The sequence below is a fragment of the Bombus fervidus genome, chromosome 8 (assembly GCF_041682495.2).
Source record: "Bombus fervidus isolate BK054 chromosome 8, iyBomFerv1, whole genome shotgun sequence".
NCBI classification, from domain to species: Eukaryota; Metazoa; Arthropoda; class Insecta; order Hymenoptera; family Apidae; genus Bombus; species Bombus fervidus.
The window spans coordinates 15101172-15122620 of record NC_091524.1 but is presented as its reverse complement, the minus strand read 5'-3'; the positions used below and the strand labels follow the sequence as shown (position 1 = coordinate 15122620).

General features: G+C 27.4%; 5 protein-coding genes across 6 annotated transcripts; 3 read left to right on the top strand and 2 right to left on the bottom strand.

The window, feature by feature from the left end:
- Positions 1 to 120: 120 nt before the first annotated feature.
- LOC139989963 (NFU1 iron-sulfur cluster scaffold homolog, mitochondrial) lies at positions 121 to 3769 on the top strand. The gene is made up of 4 exons (XM_072008725.1): positions 121 to 558; positions 758 to 1179; positions 1960 to 2063; positions 3483 to 3769. Exons 1-4 carry the CDS (start codon positions 479 to 481, stop codon positions 3702 to 3704), a joined length of 828 nt encoding a protein of 275 aa, XP_071864826.1. The 5' UTR covers positions 121 to 478; the 3' UTR covers positions 3705 to 3769.
- Rack1 (Receptor of activated protein kinase C 1) lies at positions 3759 to 5758 on the bottom strand. Its single transcript, XM_072008719.1, has 5 exons — positions 5547 to 5758; positions 5149 to 5357; positions 4657 to 4863; positions 4365 to 4475; positions 3759 to 4120 (listed from the first exon to the last, which is right to left on the bottom strand). The coding sequence occupies exons 1-5, from the start codon at positions 5653 to 5655 to the stop codon at positions 3803 to 3805; spliced, it is 954 nt and encodes a 317-aa protein (XP_071864820.1). The 5' UTR covers positions 5656 to 5758; the 3' UTR covers positions 3759 to 3802.
- A 360-nt stretch (positions 5759 to 6118) lies between these two features.
- On the top strand, positions 6119 to 7910 carry Mrpl15 (mitochondrial ribosomal protein L15). Its single transcript, XM_072008724.1, has 5 exons — positions 6119 to 6385; positions 6642 to 6796; positions 7014 to 7179; positions 7261 to 7420; positions 7490 to 7910. Exons 1-5 carry the CDS (start codon positions 6266 to 6268, stop codon positions 7789 to 7791), a joined length of 903 nt encoding a protein of 300 aa, XP_071864825.1. The 5' UTR covers positions 6119 to 6265; the 3' UTR covers positions 7792 to 7910.
- Positions 7911 to 8046: 136 nt separating this feature from the next.
- On the top strand, positions 8047 to 11430 carry LOC139989960 (solute carrier family 25 member 16). 2 transcript variants are annotated; one of them, XM_072008721.1, is made up of 7 exons: positions 8047 to 8381; positions 8643 to 8735; positions 8811 to 8944; positions 9334 to 9519; positions 9969 to 10125; positions 10724 to 10865; positions 10961 to 11430. In XM_072008721.1, exons 1-7 carry the CDS (start codon positions 8318 to 8320, stop codon positions 11133 to 11135), a joined length of 951 nt encoding a protein of 316 aa, XP_071864822.1. In that variant the 5' UTR covers positions 8047 to 8317; the 3' UTR covers positions 11136 to 11430. The 2 variants fall into 2 exon arrangements, with proteins under 2 accessions (XP_071864822.1, XP_071864823.1); XM_072008722.1 differs by having other exon boundaries at positions 8626 to 8735.
- A 2420-nt stretch (positions 11431 to 13850) lies between these two features.
- Mts (protein phosphatase 2 catalytic subunit mts) lies at positions 13851 to 19930 on the bottom strand. The gene is made up of 6 exons (XM_072008723.1): positions 19659 to 19930; positions 17311 to 17520; positions 16930 to 17193; positions 16679 to 16851; positions 16453 to 16560; positions 13851 to 16345 (listed from the first exon to the last, which is right to left on the bottom strand). The coding sequence occupies exons 1-6, from the start codon at positions 19758 to 19760 to the stop codon at positions 16273 to 16275; spliced, it is 930 nt and encodes a 309-aa protein (XP_071864824.1). The 5' UTR covers positions 19761 to 19930; the 3' UTR covers positions 13851 to 16272.
- Between the last annotated feature and the right edge of the window lie 1519 nt (positions 19931 to 21449).

Below are 21449 nucleotides of genomic sequence, written 5' to 3'. Positions count from 1 at the left end.
GGTTATAGTTCTGCGCATGCGTGACATGTTATAAATGTCTCAGACAGAGACAAAAACACTCTATTCATCTCTGTCTATCTGGCAAAAACGCGGACTTTGTTGACCTTCTATGTTGATTTTACACGATTAGCACGACTCAACTTTCGAACGGTTCTCCTTAGCGAATGTCGAGACTTGTTTATATGATCGTAGCCAGCCTTATATTGTATACAATGATTTGTACTGTATTTGTTATTAGATTTACATAACCTTAAAGCATTAGAAGACGTAGTTGTCACTTAAAAATTGTATATAAACATTAATAAAATATTGTCAGTCGTTGGCGCCACATCTGTTAATATGTACAATAATAACGTGAAATTGCGCAAATAGTAAAAATAATCCATACATTAATGAGCGAAAGAAAACACGAAAACAAGAAATAGTGATAAAAGCTAACTGCAAATCTCTATAATGAAAAGTAATTAATGAAACAATAATGGATAAAATTTTCAGAAACACATTACCTATTAGTCGACAATTATTACGTACGTTTTCAACAGCATATCAATATTCGAAGTAAGCTATCAAATTTTATTCTTAATTTGTGATAAATTTAAAATATAAACGAACAAATAAATAAATATAAATATAAAAACTTTAATGATTCGTAATATTACATTATTTACTAATTTGTTTTACTATTTATAATCTAAGATTATTTGTGTGATATATTATTACATATTAAATTATATATTATTTATTATTAATGTTGCAGAATTTTTAAAGATTGTGTTGCATGTATGTATACAAAATACAATAATGTCATATTAAGATCAAATCTACTTCCTGTTAAAAAACCATTTAATATTATACAAAATCGTACAATGTTTATACAAACTCAAGACACACCAAATCCAAATAGTTTAAAATTTATACCTGGAGTTAAAGTGTTAGAAACAGGTCAAACTAAGGATTTTCCTAGTGCTACAGATGCATATTGTTCACCACTTGCAAAAATGTTATTCCGTATTGATGGTGTAAAATCTGTATTTTTTGGGCCTGATTTTATTACAATATCAAAAGCTGATGAAGATGTTGAGTGGAAATTATTGAAACCAGAAATATTTGCTGTCATAATGGATTTTTTTGCAACTGGCTTACCTATATTAACCGATGAACAGCCTGCAACAGATACTCGTGAGATTCCTTATTATTTATCAATTTTCATACAAAATCGTTTATATAGTGTGATTAAGTAATTTATATATTTGTAACTTAATAGATATTTTATATATTTCTCAATTTAGTGGTACATATACAGAGTATTAATTAATAACTTTCATTTGAAACATCTTCTAAATAATTAATATATAAATGTAATGTATATACAGATTTTTTTATTTCTTTAATATGGGAATACAGATATATATATATAAAATATGGTAATATATATCAAACACTTTCTCTTTAAATTTTGTAAGCTTACTTAGAGATTATTTTTTATTTTATAACTAAAAGACTAAACATTCTTGTTCTAATGTAATGAAGGAACAGGCACAAACAAACTCAAAATATTATCTTCAAGTGACCTGAAGATAATACATAATTATAAAAGAAAAGATATAATTGAAACAGACAAGGATAGATCTCTCTCTCTCTCTCTCTCTCTTTCTCTCTCTTTCTCTATTAATTTATCTTGCAGAATATGTTTAATATCTTCAATCTTAGTTTTTAAATGTTTACAAATAATCTGTTTTTTACAAGAGTTATCATTTGTTTTGGAATAAGTGCATTATAAATTTGCCTCAAATATCTTACAAAGTTTCTGTCATGAAGTCAAACAATTTTTATCTGAAACATTTTTTCTCCTTCCTGATATTTACAAAACTAATCATGTGTAGATATTTAAGACAGACATACTGTATGTTGAAAAACAAAAATATTTCTATATGATTAATAATACTTTATTTATTATAGAAATTAGTGAGGATGATAGTGAAATAGTACAAATGATAAAAGAATTATTGGATACTCGAATACGACCGACAGTACAGGAAGATGGAGGTGATATTGTATTTATGGTGTGTAATAATTTATTCCTATTTTGTTGAATAGTTAATATACGAAAAACGATAAATATAAATCAGGAGTCGAAAATAATAATTATTTTAAACATTTCTTGGGAAAAAGTCATAGAAATTAATCATTATTTAAATGGAGGCCAGTTATTAATAAATCTCAAAGTAATTTCTTAAAAAATTAAACGATTAAAATTTATTTTGATTATTAGCATCCATTATATATTTCCATCACTTCCATCGACGAGGGAAATTTAAATTTGTTTACCAGTAACCAATACAAATTACTGGAAATTTTTTGATTATCAATAATTATCGATTCCCGGAATTTTATTTTGTTTATCGATAATCATTATTCGCGACGAAAAATCTTTTTACTTACTGCTAATCGATATCGACGACAAAAATATTTTCTAGTTACATTCGACTATTGTCAATTGTTATTAACACTGTTGATAATTAGTATTCATTGACAACATAAAAGAACTTAATTATAAGATTTATATATTTTATTAGGCAAACAAAATGCAGTATGGAAATATATGAAACAAAGAATAGAATAAAAACTATTGTAATACAATATTTTTTATTCTCTTCTTTGTTTCATATATTTTCATACCTTTTCTTTTGCTTAATAAAATATATAAATTCTATAATCAATTTTTTTTACATTGTCAATGAATATGTCCGAGTTATCAGTCATGTTAATAATAATTAACAATAGCTGAATGTAAGCAGAAAAAGGTTTTGACAGCGATAATGGCTATCGGTAACCAAAAAAGATTCCGGTCATTTATATTGGTTACTTGTAACTAAAATTAAATGTCCATCATTGGTAATGATTATTCATAACCAAAATAAAATTTCCGCCATAGATAATGATTACCGGTAATTAAAAATTTTTAATTAAGAGTATTAACTGTTATATCATAACTGTTAAAATTTGTTTTACAATAGTTGTGATATCTGATATAAATATAAAATTAGATTTTTAACAATTTTTAACTTTTTTGTACATTTTAACTATAAAATACTTCACAATCCATATGAAATGAGCTTCATAAATTAAAAAGAGATTCAATTTCATTTCTAAATTAAAAGATATGACATATTTACATACAGCTACTGTTAAAATTATATCATTTCATAAGTTAAAGTTAGATGTCCTAGCATAAAACTACATAAGTAACTGATATTCTTGAACGTAAAATTACATCATTTTGTAAAGTAATTTAAAAGTATAAAATAACGACAAGTTGTATTTTAGAACAAATTTTTATATCTATAATATAAATATAATATGATATAAATCTGCAATAGTAATTTTAGTTCGCTCATTTTTAAACAGCTTTTAATTTTAGGGAATAAAGAAATTATGAATTGTGAAACTGGCAATATCTCTAGTATTATATCTGATTATAGGGCTTCGAAGAAGGCATAGTGAAATTGAAAATGCAAGGTTCCTGCACAAGCTGTCCAAGTTCTGTGATCACTTTAAAAAATGGAGTTCAAAATATGATGCAATTCTATATTCCAGAAGTGCTTGGAGTAGTGCAAGTAGAGGATGAAACTGATCAAATCGCAAAGAAAGAATTTGAAAAGTTTGAAGAAAAGATCAAAAACTCTAAACCTAGTGAAAAATAGACTTTTAATCATTGTTTTGTAAAAGCATTGTATATGTATAAATAAATTAAACACTTGTTCCTTTTTTTCTGCTTTTATTTTATTCCAATCTAAAGTCTTCAACGGCTAGATACAGAAACTTGCCAAACACGGATAGTATTGTCTGAGTAGCCGGCAAAAAGGGTTTGTCCATCAGTTGACCACGCTAAAGATAGACAATGAGGTGGCTCTGCTTTACTCGTTACAGACACTAGCTCTGGTTTTAATTCTTCAACCATTTCTTTGGTTTCAAGATCCCATATCTTAATCCAAGGTCCAAATGCAGCACATAGCCAGTAACGATTAGGGCTGAAGCACAAAGCTGTGATAATGTCGTTATGATCTAAGGTGTGCAGATGCTTTCCATCATTCAGATCCCATAACATAGCCTTACAGTCCTGCAAATAAAAGAACAATTTTTAATTGATATCTAAAAAGATTCTTATATAACTAGAAGTTTAAATATTTTGCAAGAATATGAATCATACTATAGATATAGGAGGTTATAATAGTGTAATTTTCAAATAATTCTGTAATTTTACGGAAAGTACAAAAATGAAGTGATTCAGATAGATTTTGCTGAGTAATTAAATAAAAGGGCTATATTGATGATGACATTAATTATATTTTTCTAATATATACCTTGCCACCTGAAGCACAAAGCGATCCATCAGGGGAGACAGTAACTGTATTAAGATATCCAGTGTGTCCACTATGATTGATCTTCAGTCTACAATTTGTTAAGTTCCATACCTGCGAATTATTATACAATTAGAGAAAAATAAAAATAATCAACACTTCATTAAATAGTTTACAACTTCAAAGATCAGTCCCATATCCGCTTACACTCACAAATATCATGTTCAATAAAAATATATACATCATGTTATTATGATTAAGATAAATATTATTATTTTATATAGCTTTAACATACCTTGACCAATTTGTCCCAGCCTGCAGAAACAATGATGGGATTGGAATGATTTGGAGAGAAACGTACACAGCTAACCCAATCTGTATGTCCATCATCTTGAATAGTATACTTGCACTCAGCCAAAGTATTCCATAGTTTAATTGTCTTGTCTCGAGAGCCAGAAACAATTTGACGATTGTCCACGGAGAAGGCGACGCTTAAAACATCCTGTTAACACAATTATTTAATTTATACAATTGATTATTTGCAAGCAACATATATTTGTGTATCAAATGTGGTCAGTACTTACAATACTATATACTTAATTGCCCACCTCTTCTATTTATTAAATATAAAAAAACATATAAAAAAAAGCTTCAGTATATTTTCCAGAGACTCACGTAGTTACATCTTCTGCCAATGGCATTCAATAAAAAAAAAAAATTGAAAAAAAAAAGCTTCCATGTATCTCGTGAAGAGCGACGACCATAGATCAGAAGGAAAATTTCACACCTTGGTATGGTCTTCGAATCGTCGTGTCGTACGACCTGCGGCCAAGTCCCAAAGTCGAAGAGTTTTGTCCCATGAACCAGATAGAGCATAATTACCATCTGACGATAGCACTACATCACTAATAAAGTGAGAGTGACCATACAAACGCTTCTGAGGAATACCATAATTGGCTTCGTCACGTGTCAGCTTCCATACGATTAAAGTTTTATCTACAAACAAAATGTATAAATTTTTACACATATTTTGCATGAAATTAACAAAATATAAATGGATAAAACACTTTGAAAAGCTATACGAATGTAAATAAACATATATATATATATATATATATAATAGATATACAAATAGATAGTAGTAATAATGCTAGACACCGTGTAAACCGCTACGTGGCTACTTACCACGTGAAGAAGACAATATCATATCCGGATATTTTGGATTTGTCGCAATTTGAGTGACCCATCCATTGTGTCCCCGAAGTGTTCCTCTTAATTGAAGAGTTTCAGTCATTTTTTGATTATTTTAAGATATCTTACGTTATGGATTGAAATAGATTCCGATCCACGACCCACATTCAACAAAGCGTCGAACGAGAAGAACAACCCTCCTCTTTTCGAGAATGTATATTGTCACAATTTATATATTTTGTAGATATGTAACTCATGTGCTTAAAATGTAAACCTAAAGCCATATTCTAGATATGCCACTCAAGGTCTAAAGGAGTGTTCAGACGATAAATATTATTGTCAATTTAAGGTTTTCAACATTATCATACGTAAGAGACTGTTTAGATTAATGTTATTATCAATATTTAAGGTTTTCAATATTGTATTGAAAATATATACTGATCGTCTGAACGCTCCTTTATTGGTCTATTCAAAAATACGACACTGACTCTCGCTTGAGTTTCTCGTTCAACCAATAGTTGCAGTTGCAGTAATCAAATTTTGTTAATGTTTACTACCTCGTCTTGTTAAGCAGACTATAAACGTTTATATGATCGTGCGACCGTGATATATATTGATTTTGATATTCAGGTTATGTTCTTTGAAGTGCAAGAAAATTAGGAATAAAGAAATGATCATACATTTAATAAATATTATTGTTGTATAAAGATATAATGAAACTTTCCGAAATAATGGCCAGTAAACAAGGAAGAGATTTAGCACTGTCAATGTTGCGAACATTACCTAGACTAGCTTTAAATAACATTCGAAATAATCCTGGTGCAAATAAACCTGTTAGTATTATTCTAAAACTATATTGTATGTTTATATTTTAATATGCTTGAAATTAAGCTTCATATAAATGTTTGAATAAAAATTATATTATTTTTATCAATATTTTCTAATTTTTATCTTTCATTGTTATGTCTTATATTTTAGTTTAAATAATATTGTTTGAATCAATATATGTATATGTAACATGATAATTTTTTATAAATATATAAAAATTTCATTTGAGAATTATTTTAAAAAAATGTGTATTTCTAACAGACAAAACGTGGTCGAGGTCAACATGGTGGAAATAAGCACGGAGCAGGTAATAAAGGATCAGGTCAAAGACAGAATTTTATGCGAATTGGATATGAAACTGGAAATAACCCATTTTATCTTAGATTTAGTTATGAACCATATTATAAAGGACACCAGTGAGTTGTTTAATTTCTATATAAATTTTAAAATTCTATATAAAACGTAATAATATTAATGTATATATTAGAAAACTGTATTTCAATTATGACATATACTTGAATTTTTTATTAAAAATTTTGAAACTTTTATATTAGTTTAAAAATAAGTTGAAACTTGGTATTGTGTATTAAATATTGTATACCATATATCATTTTACTTTATATATATTTATAGTTTAAGAAGAGAATATCCTCCTTTATCTCTGCAACAATTGCAACTATATATTGATACAAACAGAGTAGATTCATCTAAACCTATTGATCTTGTATCTATAATCAACACAGGACTATATGATCTTAAAGTAGAATGGAAACATGCAGGTGTTCATCTTACAGATGAGGTATTTAAATTAATATTTTTATATAGAAACGTTAAGTATTATGTTTTCCTGAAACAGAAATTGTTTAAAATCATGTCTTAGGGAGCCGATAACTTCAAAGCAAAAGTCAATATAGAAGTCCAATGGGCCAGTGAACCAGTAATTGCAGCAATTGAAAGAAATGGTGGTACTATTACTACTGCATATTACGATGTTCACTGTTTACATGCAATAAAGGATACTGATAGATTTTTTACTACTGGTAAATATTTAAAGCATATTAGAATCAAAAGCTTGATAATATTATATTTAAAACATGCTTACTATTTAGGAGAACCAATACCACGCAGATTATTACCTCCGACAGATTGTTTAGAATATTATATGAGTGCAGAAACAAGAGGATATTTAGCAAATCCTGAAGAAATTTCTCGTGAACGTTTCATTTTATCTCAGAAATATGGTTACGAGCTACCAAAAATTGAAGATGATCCTAGTTACAAAATGCTTGTGCAGCGTAAAGATCCTAGACAATTATTTTATGGTCTTGAACCTGGTTGGGTTGTGAGTCTTAAAGATAAAGCAATTCTGAAACCTGTAGCCGATTATCTTAAGGAATTCTATTCAAGTTGAATTATTTCTTTCTAGAACATATTTAATAAATAAATAAATAAATAACATGTAAAAAAGAAACTGTGCGAAACTTAACAAGTTAATGCCTTTATTGTAGAATAAAAGAATCAAATTTTAAACTGTGGTAAATAAATTAATTACACATACACACTTTTCTGCAGGCTTGAATAAATTATAATAAATTAAAATAATCTTAAATAAAAGATTTTTTTAATTAAAACAAATACAAAGTTATTTTGATAGATTTTGTTTTGTATTTTTCATACATAATTTCCTTTCTTAATTTATTTTTTTAATAATATTTCATAATTATAGATAATAAATATTACTAGAAAACATAACCTAAATATATAGCACTTTTAATATGAATAAGAAAAAGTAAGTAAAAACCAGTGATCCCGTTATCAAACAATGGAGTATTATCTGTACAGTGAGGTGGAATGGAATCGGTAACTTTCCATGGCTGTACCTCGATCCACTTCTTCCAATATAATATTTAGGTACATCCTACATTAACAATTCAAAAATGGCATTCCGCGTTGAGTCCGAGAAAGATTATGGATTTTTACTAAAAAGTTTAATTGCCGGTGGTGAGTTAAATATTTCTTCCAATAAAATGTCACTGAATAATAATAACGCATTTTCATTTAATTATTATTAGTTTAGAGTGAAATATTACGTGAATCAATTATTATCAACCATAGTAGAATAGTTTCATATTTATGACAACATTTGTGTCACTATTATTATTAAGGAAAAGTAGTAATCAATTTCAAAGAATTTGCAGTATTATTACATAAATTGCTTGATAATAAATAAAGATTGTTTTATTAGTAATAAACATTTCACAGGGGTAGCTGGAATGTGTTCAAAAACAACAGTAGCTCCACTAGATAGGATAAAAATATTATTGCAAGCCCATAATAAACATTATAAACACTTAGGTAAAGAATACAACTTTCTAAGAAAAAATATTTAAAAACAATACAATTGAAGCATTAACTTCTTCTTCTACGTAGGTGTCCTTTCTGGATTGAAAGAAATAATTCAACGTGAACGATTTATTGCTCTTTACAAAGGAAATTGTGCTCAAATGATTAGAATATTTCCATATGCAGCAACACAATTTACTACATTTGAATTATATAAAAAGGTAATTATTAGTAAATACAACCTTTTGTATTGAAATAATTAAAAAAATAATGTCAATTTTTTCTGGGTAAAGTGGTTCCACAGAGCGAAGTAACCGTTATTAATATAAAGACATGCTCATAATTGAAAGGTGAGCTTTTACAAGTTAGATTCATTTTTGGATTTATGTATGCAAATGAATATATTGCATAAATACACATATAAATACACATATGTAAAATATTTAATAATTTACCTATCTTCTAAAAATGTTTAATAGTTTATCTATACAAATATAAGATTGACATACAGCTTCAATGAGGGGAAATAAATACAACATTCTTGTTAAAAAAATTAAATATATATAATTGAAATTATAAGTAAATTAAGTCAGTGTTTTATTTCTACCAGTATTTAGGTGACTTATTTGGAACGCATACTCATACAGATAAGTTTTTGGCTGGATCTGCTGCTGGTGTTACTGCAGTTACATTAACATATCCACTTGATGTCATTAGAGCCAGACTTGCTTTTCAAGTTGCTGGAGAACATATTTATGTAGGAATTGTACATGCGGGTATCACAATTTTTAAAAAAGTGAGTTCATATTTCATTAAATGTTGTTAAAAGACTTGAAGTTTTGAGATTGAAAGATAATATTACTGTCATAATATATATTAACACATTTGCATAAAAAGATGTGATTAATCTACATTTGAGATTACTTATTCTGATCTCATGTAATTAAGCTTTTGTTGAAATGCACAAAAACATATAAGAAACAGCTGCATTATAAATATATATGTAATTTATATGAATAGGAAGTAACAGCAAGAAAGTTAGCATATCAATTAAAATATAGAGTGCAAAGTTTAGAGCTTTTTGAATTGTGAATTTGTTCATATATTATTACCATATATTCATTTGTAAAAAACATTTTTTAAATAATAACTTCAAAAACAAAAAAAGGTAAATTTACATAAAATACTATCTTTTTAATGATTGATTTTTGATTAATAACAATATTATATCATTGAATCTTTCAGGAAGGTGGTATTCGAGCATTGTACAGAGGGTTTTGGCCAACTATTATTGGCATGATTCCATATGCAGGATTTTCATTTTATTCATTTGAAAAACTTAAATATTTATGCATGAAACATGCACCAAATTATTTTTGTGAAAAATATGACAGAAATACTGGTATGACTAGTTTAAAATATGTATAGATTTATTGAAATAGAAATTTTAATTTCAATAATAATATATAAATTAATATTTTTTGGTAAGAGTTATATAAAAATAAAAGAAATAGTTGGTCTTTAGTTAAATTTAACAATTTTCTAAAAATACTTTTGAAAAATATTTTAATTAATATAAGTATACAAATATTTAATACTCTGACAAGCATATAGCCTAAATTCTCGGGTGTCTTTGGAGCGACTGAAAAAGATTCAAAGCAATCAATATTATATCTAATATATTGATAACGGTTTCGTATTATTCAGGCATGTAATGTAAAAACATTTTCATAACATTTCGTTTATAGCATCCATTGCTTTTTTTTATTTGCGTCTCCTGTCCCCAGTGTTAAGAATTCTTTATACATTTTTCGACAAATAAGAAGATTTAAGATCTAAGATATGAATTTAATAATTAAATTTTAAATAATTAATAATATATATATAATATATATATAATATATATAATAAAAAATAATTAAATTTTATAAAATGCATAATTCCAACTTGTGTAATTGTCTTTAATACTTGATAAAAATTATATGTTAATGTAACTATAGGTGGTTTAGTTTTAACGATACCAGCAAGATTATTGTGTGGAGGTATTGCTGGTGCTGTTGCTCAAAGTTTTTCTTATCCATTAGATGTTACCAGAAGACGGATGCAACTAGGTATGATGGATCATAATACTCAAAAATGCAAGTAAGAGTCTACCACTGTTATAATGTGAATGTAAAAGAGGATATTTAATTCTTTAATGGTTTATTACACAGTATTTAATTATAATTCACTTTTAGTTCTAGCATGTCACAGACTATAAAAGCGATATATGAAGAAAATGGTATTGCAAAAGGTCTGTATCGTGGAATGAGTATCAATTATCTACGAGCTATTCCTATGGTATCAGTTAGTTTTACAACATACGAGATCATGAAACAAATACTACATTTAGACACGGGACTAAAATTCTAATTTATTTAATCAGAACACGTATTTGTAATGTCAGTTCTTATATTTCTATTAGTGATAAAACGCAATCAATATTAATATTTTTCTACAATTACTGGAACAAAAATATTGTTTGATTTTTACTTCACAACGTAGAGGTGATTCTTTCAATCTAATTTATTATCTGTATGTAATAAATTTATGCAAGTATGATATGCCACGAATATGTGAAATATATGGAAAATATTTGCGAAGTATACATAGAATAAATATTTAGGGTGGACCTACTAACGTTACCACTTAAAATATTTCACTTGTTTTTAGTGATATAAAAAATGTTTCAGGTACAAGTTGGATGGTTTCGAAGGGGACATAATTTGATATGATTAGCTTTTCGTAAATGACCGCGTAAAAGACATATGAAGGTCACTTTTTCTTTTTTTAACGAAATCATATATTTTTCTATTACATTAGCCGACTGAGCTAAATATTCTGTACAAAAAAAATATTAATCTATAAAGTATTAATAAAATATTAACCAATTTATACCGAAAAAATATTAGCTTAGCAGATATTCTAACTTCAAGCTTGATTCAAACTAGCGATCGCAATGAGATCAGATCACGCCAGGTCAGGTCACCAGTCAAGAGCTTAGCATTTTATTTGACTGAACTGCCTGTCTATTGTAAATGCTCCTACTGGATTACGTGCTAGCGATTTTGACAGGTGTCTGATATGACGTGATTGGACCGTACCGTGATTGCTAGTCTGAATTTAGATGTTAGATGCCAAATTTAGATGTAGAGGTTAAGGAAAAACACGACGTTCTTGAGTTTATGTTGCCTTTGTCTTTCGTACGTTAAATTTGACAAATTGAAGTTACAATATTTCTTAAATCAATGGTTTCTCACTACATATTAATACTTTTTTGTAGCGAATGTCCATATGAATCAGCTAATGTTATAAAAAATATATCATTCCATTTAAAAAAATATCAGTGACCTTTATATGTTCTTTATGTGTTCACCTACGAAAAAGCTAATGTCAAATTATGTCTTCTCGAAACCATTCAACTTGTACTTGAAACATCTGTCAGTATTATCAAAAACAAGCAAGATTTCCAGATGATCACGTCAGGTGATTCACCCTGTAGAAACACGCACACGCATATATACGCAGTGGTTGCTTACGTACAATTGATATTAATCTTTGATATCACAGTGATAACTACTGCTGATACAAAACTGATACTAATTCCCTTAATGCCGTGGTTGTAATATCGAAGTGTCACCGTTTTCTGATACTATGATGATGAGCAGTTGGTTATAACAAGGATACATTATATGTGAAAAACTATTCTTTTGTTTATATATATGTAACTATTATTTTCATATTCACTTTGCAAATGACTGTTTTGATTACATGAAAAAAGATTGCATTATATTTCATATAATTAGTAATATCTTATATATATACAAAATTAATAAAAATTTTAATAACAGTTTTTGTACAATGTTACCATATTTAAAAATTGTAGACCAAAGATTGTTATATAATAGCATATTTTTATTCATAGTAAATTAGGATTCAATTTAGAATTTACCATAAACTCACTGTACATAATAAATGGTTATTAATGTAAAGGATACATGTAATGATAATTAAAGAACAAAATGATAATTGTAATTTCGAATTTATAAATAAATTATCTTTTTTAAAACTACAGCCTTCAATTTACACCTCTTAATTAATTCCTTTTCAATTGTGAGTGAGGAAAAAATAAATTATTTAAAAAATTATAAGAAGTGTAATTTAAATTAATTGGTAATGTACAAAAAAAAAGATAAGATGTTTCCAAATCTTGATGCTAAAACAATACAATATATTCAAGAAATTAAGAAGATAAGAAAGTTCATGTAGAATTTTAAATATTTATTCGTTCGCTAAATTAATTTCACATGAATAATAACTGATAACAATGACTATCATTGTTGACTAATTTATCAATTAATAATTCTACAGTGATGTATTATTATACAATTTTATCCAATCAATTTTTATGTCATAACTTTTTAACATGCTTCATCAAAAATTATCTTGAAACAAGAAAAAATGTTTTTTGTTACACTGTTCAAATTAAGTAGATATGTATAAAGTGTGATTAAAATATCTAGAAATCACTACAAATATTGTTTCCCTTCGGTTAAATATCTGATAAAACTTTTTTCAAGACAGGACATGTAGTGTATTAAGAAAACAATTTTGAGTGTAGATTTATGTATGAATCCTTTTTATTTATTTAATTTCCTGAATACACTGTATGAATTATATGCTAATTAATTTTAGAACGCTCTGTATAGCAATTTATCATACTTTAAACTTAATGTCTCATTATCAGTAATACATTTGAATATTTTTAGTTAGTGAACTATGCACTTTAATAAATAATTTTGCTTATTGCTGCTTTAACTTGAAATATTTATTTTTCAATTGAGTGTCTTGTAATAAATGTTCTTTTGTACATGTACTTAAAATATCACTAGGATTATGTAATTTATAAATATGACTTTAATCATAAAAATTGACCTATTTCTATAGAAATTTACTTTTAAAGTTTTTATATGTTAAAATACATGTGAATAATTATTTATGTATTAGTCTTAAGACCAGTAATTAGTTTTGCTCATATCATGTTTTGCATTACAGTAGTTCAATGTGTAAAAATGATATAAGACTCTCTAAATATGATAACATTTCTTTATTTATCTAGCTTCTGTTTATAATGAGACGACATAATATCAGTTCAAGGCATACTGTTTACTTTGCTTCAGCAAGCCAGTTTAAAATTTGTAACTTAATGTGTTCAAGATACACGAAGTCTAAAATCAGGGACGCATGCTGAAAGATAAAAACCAAGTGCACACACATAACTCGCAATTGCTTGAAGTATTTTTTATGATTGATATAAAATGTTCCAAAAAATATTGTAAAAGATATTACTTCAAATTGATATATACAATGTAGTTTGTATGTGATATATAATAATTATATACAGCTATAAACTGATTATTTTGCCCTGAATTTATATACATAACAGATAAGTTTGAAGCGTTTTGTTTTAATTTGAATTTCTGCGTGTGCATCGGTGATCAGTCAGCTTTTGATAAAAGCATACTCATTTTTAGCTTAGTTTAATCTATGATCACTTTGTAAAAATCTGCATGTAAGTACATAAAATATTGACATTCAATACCAAAATTAAAGTGAAACAGAAATAATCGGATTTATGACTTTTACACTTAAAAATAAGTGTTTTTATCACATTGTCTAAAATAAAATTTAACAAATAAAGAAATAATAATGTTTTGAAGTATTGAATCTTTAAGAATTAATAACATATAAGAGTTTATTTGATATTGAAATTCATGTCTTATATGAAATACTTTAAAAAGAAAATAAATAGAGCAAATACAAAATTAACTATACAAGCTCTAAGATCTATTATTGATTTTACTAAAAGACGTACTTTTAATTAACTCAATCTGCTTTATCTGTTGTTATATAATACCATAATTTTTTTTCTATATATAGGAAATTTTACCTTTATTTCTTTTATAACCCAGAAAATACGTGTAATATATAATATATAAAACAAAAATGGAAAAATGCTTAGCCCTGCATCAATGCAGAAAAAGTTACTGTATCCACAATGTTATGGTTTCTGTGCTATTTTCTTTTACATTTACAGTCTTAGTAAATTGCTATAGTGTGCACCTATACATTTTTCGTTTTTTTTTTCTCTTTATTGTTACTACTGTATCGTTTCATTATGCATATGTTCAAATTACATGTTTAATTCTATGAATTATGTATTCCGTGAATACATTCAATGCTCATGTATACAATGCTTGTGTATTGACGAGTATGAATGATTTGACAACACATTAAATTCATTAAACTTGCATTACACATGTTTATTTACCAGAAGCATTATTTTATATCTATTAATTAGTAAAAAAGTTGTCGGTAGGTTCATAAGCAATTAACTTTCAATTTAATGATTGTGAATGCATGAATTCATTCAGTATAAAGTGTGTGTTTCACTTAGGAAGTCTTGACAGGATTGATGCAAAAGTTTTTTTAATCCTTAAATTATAAAACATGAGATAACCGACGACATTTGTATTTAATATTAATATTTAAAAATTATATTTAGGCAAGCAGGTTTGAAAAATAAAAACAGCAATGTGCGTAACTAAAATAAAATAAATGCTATGGAATAAACATGACTGATGGACTTGCACTAAATTATTTTGTAAGATAATTATAAAAATAAGACTTATACAGATTATATTTTGATTTACTTAATAAAACAATGTCAATACTATAAGCAAAATTATTGACTGCGACGATTGTGATTAATTAATATGTATAATGCTATGTTACAATCATTAACAAAATTCACTAGAGAATTTATTCAATTGTTTATATGGCACGATTTGTATATGCCAAATTTACTGTTGCATCAACCCTTTGTATATTTCCTTCAAGTGGAACATTTCATGCTCCATTCACACTAGCAATTATGTGACACTCTCTTAAATATAAACTATTATTATTTTGGTACACTTTTTGAAACCTTAAACAACATTATTTCTATTCAGTACACGCAACAAATAATTTTGCTCGTATAAACAGTTTTTCAATAAATTAATATTTCTTCAAGGTTTCAAACAATACCATGCACTGTTTTTTATTCGCACTACTTATTATGTTCATTTCTTCTGTTTTGTTTCTTGATAATAAAAATACAAGCAATACAATGAAAGTTGTAGAACTCAATGTGATACGTGAATTTTAATTGGTACGTGTGTACATTATTGTTTGTTTTTTCTTTTTTTTTCTATTTGTATACATTTAATGTTGTGTCTACATGAATGGTGTGGGACACACGCAAAATACTCGGTTGTGTGCCATCTCTCAACAAGACACCACAAAGAGTCATGATATAATACTTGAGACTATAATGTAATGTGTAAGGATAGCTGCAGCCTCACACTTTATTGATGTTCTATCATAAATTATGTTCAGTGGCATTGCTATGAAGCCTGAATTATTTCTGTACCCCTACCTTAATAGATAACTCAGGGGTTTTGATTGTTTACAAGAAATAATCTGGTGTCCGCCTAGTAACATGTGGCTCACCGCGCCTTGGAGCTGGATCAAATTGAAGGCTGTAGAGATAAAATACAAAACATTGTACGAAAATGAATAAAAAATAATTCATATCAATATTTTTACTCATGAATTATTTCATTTAATGTAAAATAATTATACTTACAATGAATATTTTAAAGCATCATCTAATTCCATAATTGCAGCTTGATTTCCACAACGATAGCAGTAATTGGGAGCTGAGAATATAGTTACAACATTACGATCATGACACCTGTAATGAAAAATATATATATGTATAGGATACAAAATTTTATGATAATAATACCATAATATTCATACACAAATACAGTACAAATTAAATCATAAATAAACATTTCCAATAAATATACCAATTATAACCCTCCATGACTAATTGATGTGCTCGTGATACTAATGTCAGGCCATTAGAATGATTAAAAGTTTCTGAAATATCTTGTCCGAAAGTATACCCTGCTCCTCGAGGAGAAATACCCCATCCTCCTCTATCATCTGGATCTGACCACAGAAGATCACACATGGGTCCCTAAAGTAATATGAATAATATTTTACATATCTTCCATTCTTCCTTTACAAATTTAAAAAGTCAACTATAAATACTGACTTCGTGTGGTACTTCTTGAAGACGGTCTAGAGCACGTATATGATCTAAAGTATCGATTGATGGTGATAAACCACCATGCAAACAAAATATTTGACCATCTACTAGAGCAGTTAATGGTAAATAATCAAATAGATCCGTGAAGAACTTCCATACATTAGCATTGCCATATTTACGTAAACATTCATCATAAAACCCATATACCTGTGTGATTTGCCTTGATTCATGATTACCTCTTAAAATAGTTATTCTTTCTCTATATCTGACCTATGAAAACAAGATTTTACACATATTATAAAGGAAAAATAGTGTATATAAAGGAAAACAGGCAGTTCTATATCTGTATATTCAATTTATATATATATCTGTTTAAAAGAATTTTACCTTCAGCGCAACAAGTAAGGTAACAGTTTCAACAGAATAATAACCACGGTCTACATAGTCGCCCATAAAAAGGTAATTTGTATCTGGAGACTTGCCTCCTATTCTGAACAATTCCATTAAATCATGGAATTGTCCATGTACATCTCCACATACTGTTACAGGACATTTTACTTCTTGTACGTTAGATTCTTTAGCTAAAATTTCTTTTGCCTACAAAACATACATTAATTCCCTGATATTATTTATTATTATCTAAAAATGTTAAAACAATATGAAGATATACAAATACATAATTGGTTAATTTAGAAAATGAAAGAAATGATTTACAATTATCTATCCAACCACATTTACAATATTATAATAACAATAATATTAACTCATTAACGGTCAAAGTTGCGTTAATGCAACATTTCATTCAACCTTTCTTTTTAATTTACATTACTAAATTTTATTGAATCCATGTTGCAATTATAAAAAGGAACTTGAAGAATCTGCTCGATATCTGTTTCATTACTATTTCTTGTTTGATATAGATCCTATAATTTTATGAAATTAAAAAAATTGGAATATATTATGATATATAATTTTATTAAAATTATTGTTTTTGTATTTCTAATTCATACAATGGGATTATGTGATATACCTATTATTTCAATGGATTTTTTTAACTTAAAAACAATAACTTACTTAATTTTGATTTTGTGATAATGTTGCATTTACATAACATTTACACATTATTTCACCGCTTGGTCCTCAATGAGTTAATGAAACAGATTTATAACTAGACTGATAATATTTATGCAAATTCATAATTTTTTGAATGCAATTGACATATTGACACCAAGGCATTTAAAAACTCATAGATGTATCATTCGGGTTCCTTTGCTATAACTCGGATGATGCACATGTGGGTCATTTGCTTCGAATGTGTTAAAGAAATGGAATCCAGATATATAAAAATCTGTTTTACATTTCAAATATTACAATGAGTTCTCTTTTTTGAATACTTTTATATAAAGTTAGAGAGAGAGAGAGAGAGAGAGAGAGAGAGAGAGAGAGAGACATATATACACGGTCAAACAGTCAGACAGATGATCATAGACAGATAGATTGACAAACAGACAGGCAGACAGACAAGAGTTTATTTACAAAAAATAAAACAGACATTTTTCAAAATATTGCAAATTTCCAATAAGAAATTAATTTTTACATTACTGTTAAGTTCTATTAAAATATAGAACAAATTATTAATACAAGAATAGTAATACAATGAATTAATAAACTACAAATATTTAATGCTAATAGTCAACAAAGTGAAACCTAAATAGGGATTTATTTTTCCTATTAATTATACTTTACTATTGACTACTTCAAATATTTTTTATATTTTTACATATTACATGCATTCTAGATACTATTGCATTTTAAGATCTCCCATAAATGCATAAAAATTCCACAGTCTAGTAATAACATTAATATAATTTAAATAAAAGATAGTAAAAATATATTTAGGAACAATAGTGATAATATAATAGATTAGATAATACAGCTGATTAAGAAATGATAGTATAAGTATACAACTTATACTTTTTATTTTCTTCCATATAGGAAAACCTTTATAGCAAATTATTTATTTATTATAACATATAAAGCAAATTTATAATCTATAAATATTCTATATTAATATTAATTTGCAAATACACAGATAAATATGATATTTTCTTGTCTATAACAATACATATTGTTCATATTTCAAATAGTTATTATTAAAAGTTTCCAAGCATAATGATTAAATATCTTTTAAGCATTATGTATGAGCAAGTATTACATATACAAACATCTCGAGGACGAATACAATCAAATAAGATAATTTCGACATATCACAGGTGTTTCGAGCGTTGAAGCATGAAAATTAAAGTGTTCTTTACATGCTGCAAGAGATCTCATTCGGGAAGTAAAAATAGAATCGTGGGTTGATTCGACAAGCTTGCTTGGTTTGAACAAGTTGCAGTGTAAATCCAAATAGCAATGAACACGGTGGTTTTTGGAGCGTCTGATCGTAATTTTAAATATTATTTATCACGACTGAATTTGTCGAAATTGCGAAATACACTATCGATAATATTATTTCTGTATATAAAACATATTCAAATGTACTGTAATGAAATTTGTAATGACACGTCAAATTATGCTCTCGGTGGTGATTAGTAGAATATGAATAAACGAGCGTAAAACAACGTAACAAAATTAATTTTGAGCCAAACAAGAGATATCTCAATAAAGAAGATACACTGAAAGAATCGACGTGGTGATAATTTTTTATGGACGAGAGAAAAGTGTATGTGTACCTTCTCGCACAAAGATTTTACTTGGCTTTCTGTTAGTTGTTGGCAGTTATTTAATTGTTCTATCCACTGATCGAGTTCCTTCAACGACGCCTTTTCCTCCATCGTACAAATCTACGTATGAAGTCTACGGATAGCCCGCACTCTTAGCACATGTAATAAAAGTAAAGCGAGTCCGTCCCGTAAACTAAATCATTCGGTTTTACTGGAAAAGCTTCTTAACACAAATATCCCGATCCAGCACACACTCACAAAATGGCCGATTGCGAGTACGGACGGTGACGTCACACTAAATTCATGCGTGCTTCACTAGCTATAACCTAGATTATCATGCCGGCCAATCGCGTTCTGCGTTTATACCGCTTTTACCAATCAGAAGTCGAATTTACTTTTGTCGCATATATGCTATTGTACACTGTGCAACTGTGACTGCATCGTTTTAACAACTATGATTACATTTCTATTGGAAATATCGGAACTTTTTAGTGACGTAGAAATGCAGGATACAATCTGGTGAAGATAAAGAAGTATTTTAATACAAGATATATGATGGTTTCAGAGCTTGACCGAGGATTTCATTTCACACCGTGCATCCAATCACTTTGTAAATATTACGTTTGTTTTGTTACCATGTCGACATGAGAACTCACCAAATTCGATCAACATGATATTTACGAAAATGTCAAATTTATTTAAATGCAAGATACAAAATGATAGTTCTTAAAATACATAGATTGTATCATTTTGAATAGGTCAAAATATGTATGTATGTATGTATCAGCTATAATGGCGATTGATTTGTAATTAATTTTATAAATTTTGCTTTGATTTTTGTATTTTGATTATCACACAATGAAGTTTGAACGATTTTCTTTGAGAGAGAATATTTCAGCTAAGCTAATTCAAAGAATTCAAGAATTTCAAAGAATTTCAAAGAATTTCAAAGAATTCAAAAGGATTTCAAAATTCAGAGTAAAGTAAATATTTGATTAAATTAAATACAGCAACTATTAAGAAGTAAAGAATTTAAAAGATTATGTTTAATAGCATATACTTGCGATTAGAGTGAAAGTCTATTTATTTAATGTTTATAGAAGTTGGATTTGATTTAATTTAATATTTTGATTATACATATGTTTCTCTTTTTAATATACATAACTGCTTCTTTGTACACTTGTACTAAATTTGTACCTATACATTGTCATGATTAATTTGAAGTCAAGATGTAACAATTATAGCACCTCACCAATAAATATTGTCTAAATTTACAATATTTTGTATTTTGGTATGTTGTACAAGTTTTTGTATATATTTGAATGTTTATTTTGATTTTGTCGATAAAATGATTCTTTTTGAGCTTTTTTGAACACACCGAATTTATAACCTATATATGGTATCTTATATGGTATGATAATTTTCAAGTAGTTTTCGAGTAAAATTCAGAAATACAAATTTTAAAGCGAAGAAATCTGTTTTAAAAATTATGCATGTATAAAATTTGTGCATAGCGTACGATTTACTTCGACGCCATTTTAAGTATGTTTAATTATGCATAATTGAAGTATGATTTGAATCGATGGTTGTATACACGTTTACTTCACTAAGAAAATTATAGAGTATTTTTTTAAAAAGCAATCTTATTAGTTGTATAAAAGCATAATGTTTTCAAATTGCCGCTACTAGTGACACCATGAGATCAACGTTTTTAGTGAACGGTCAGCAAAGTCGTTATCGTTATATTATTGATCTGCAGTGGAACTAAACAGGGCAACCCCTTAACTTTATAGGTTTTTA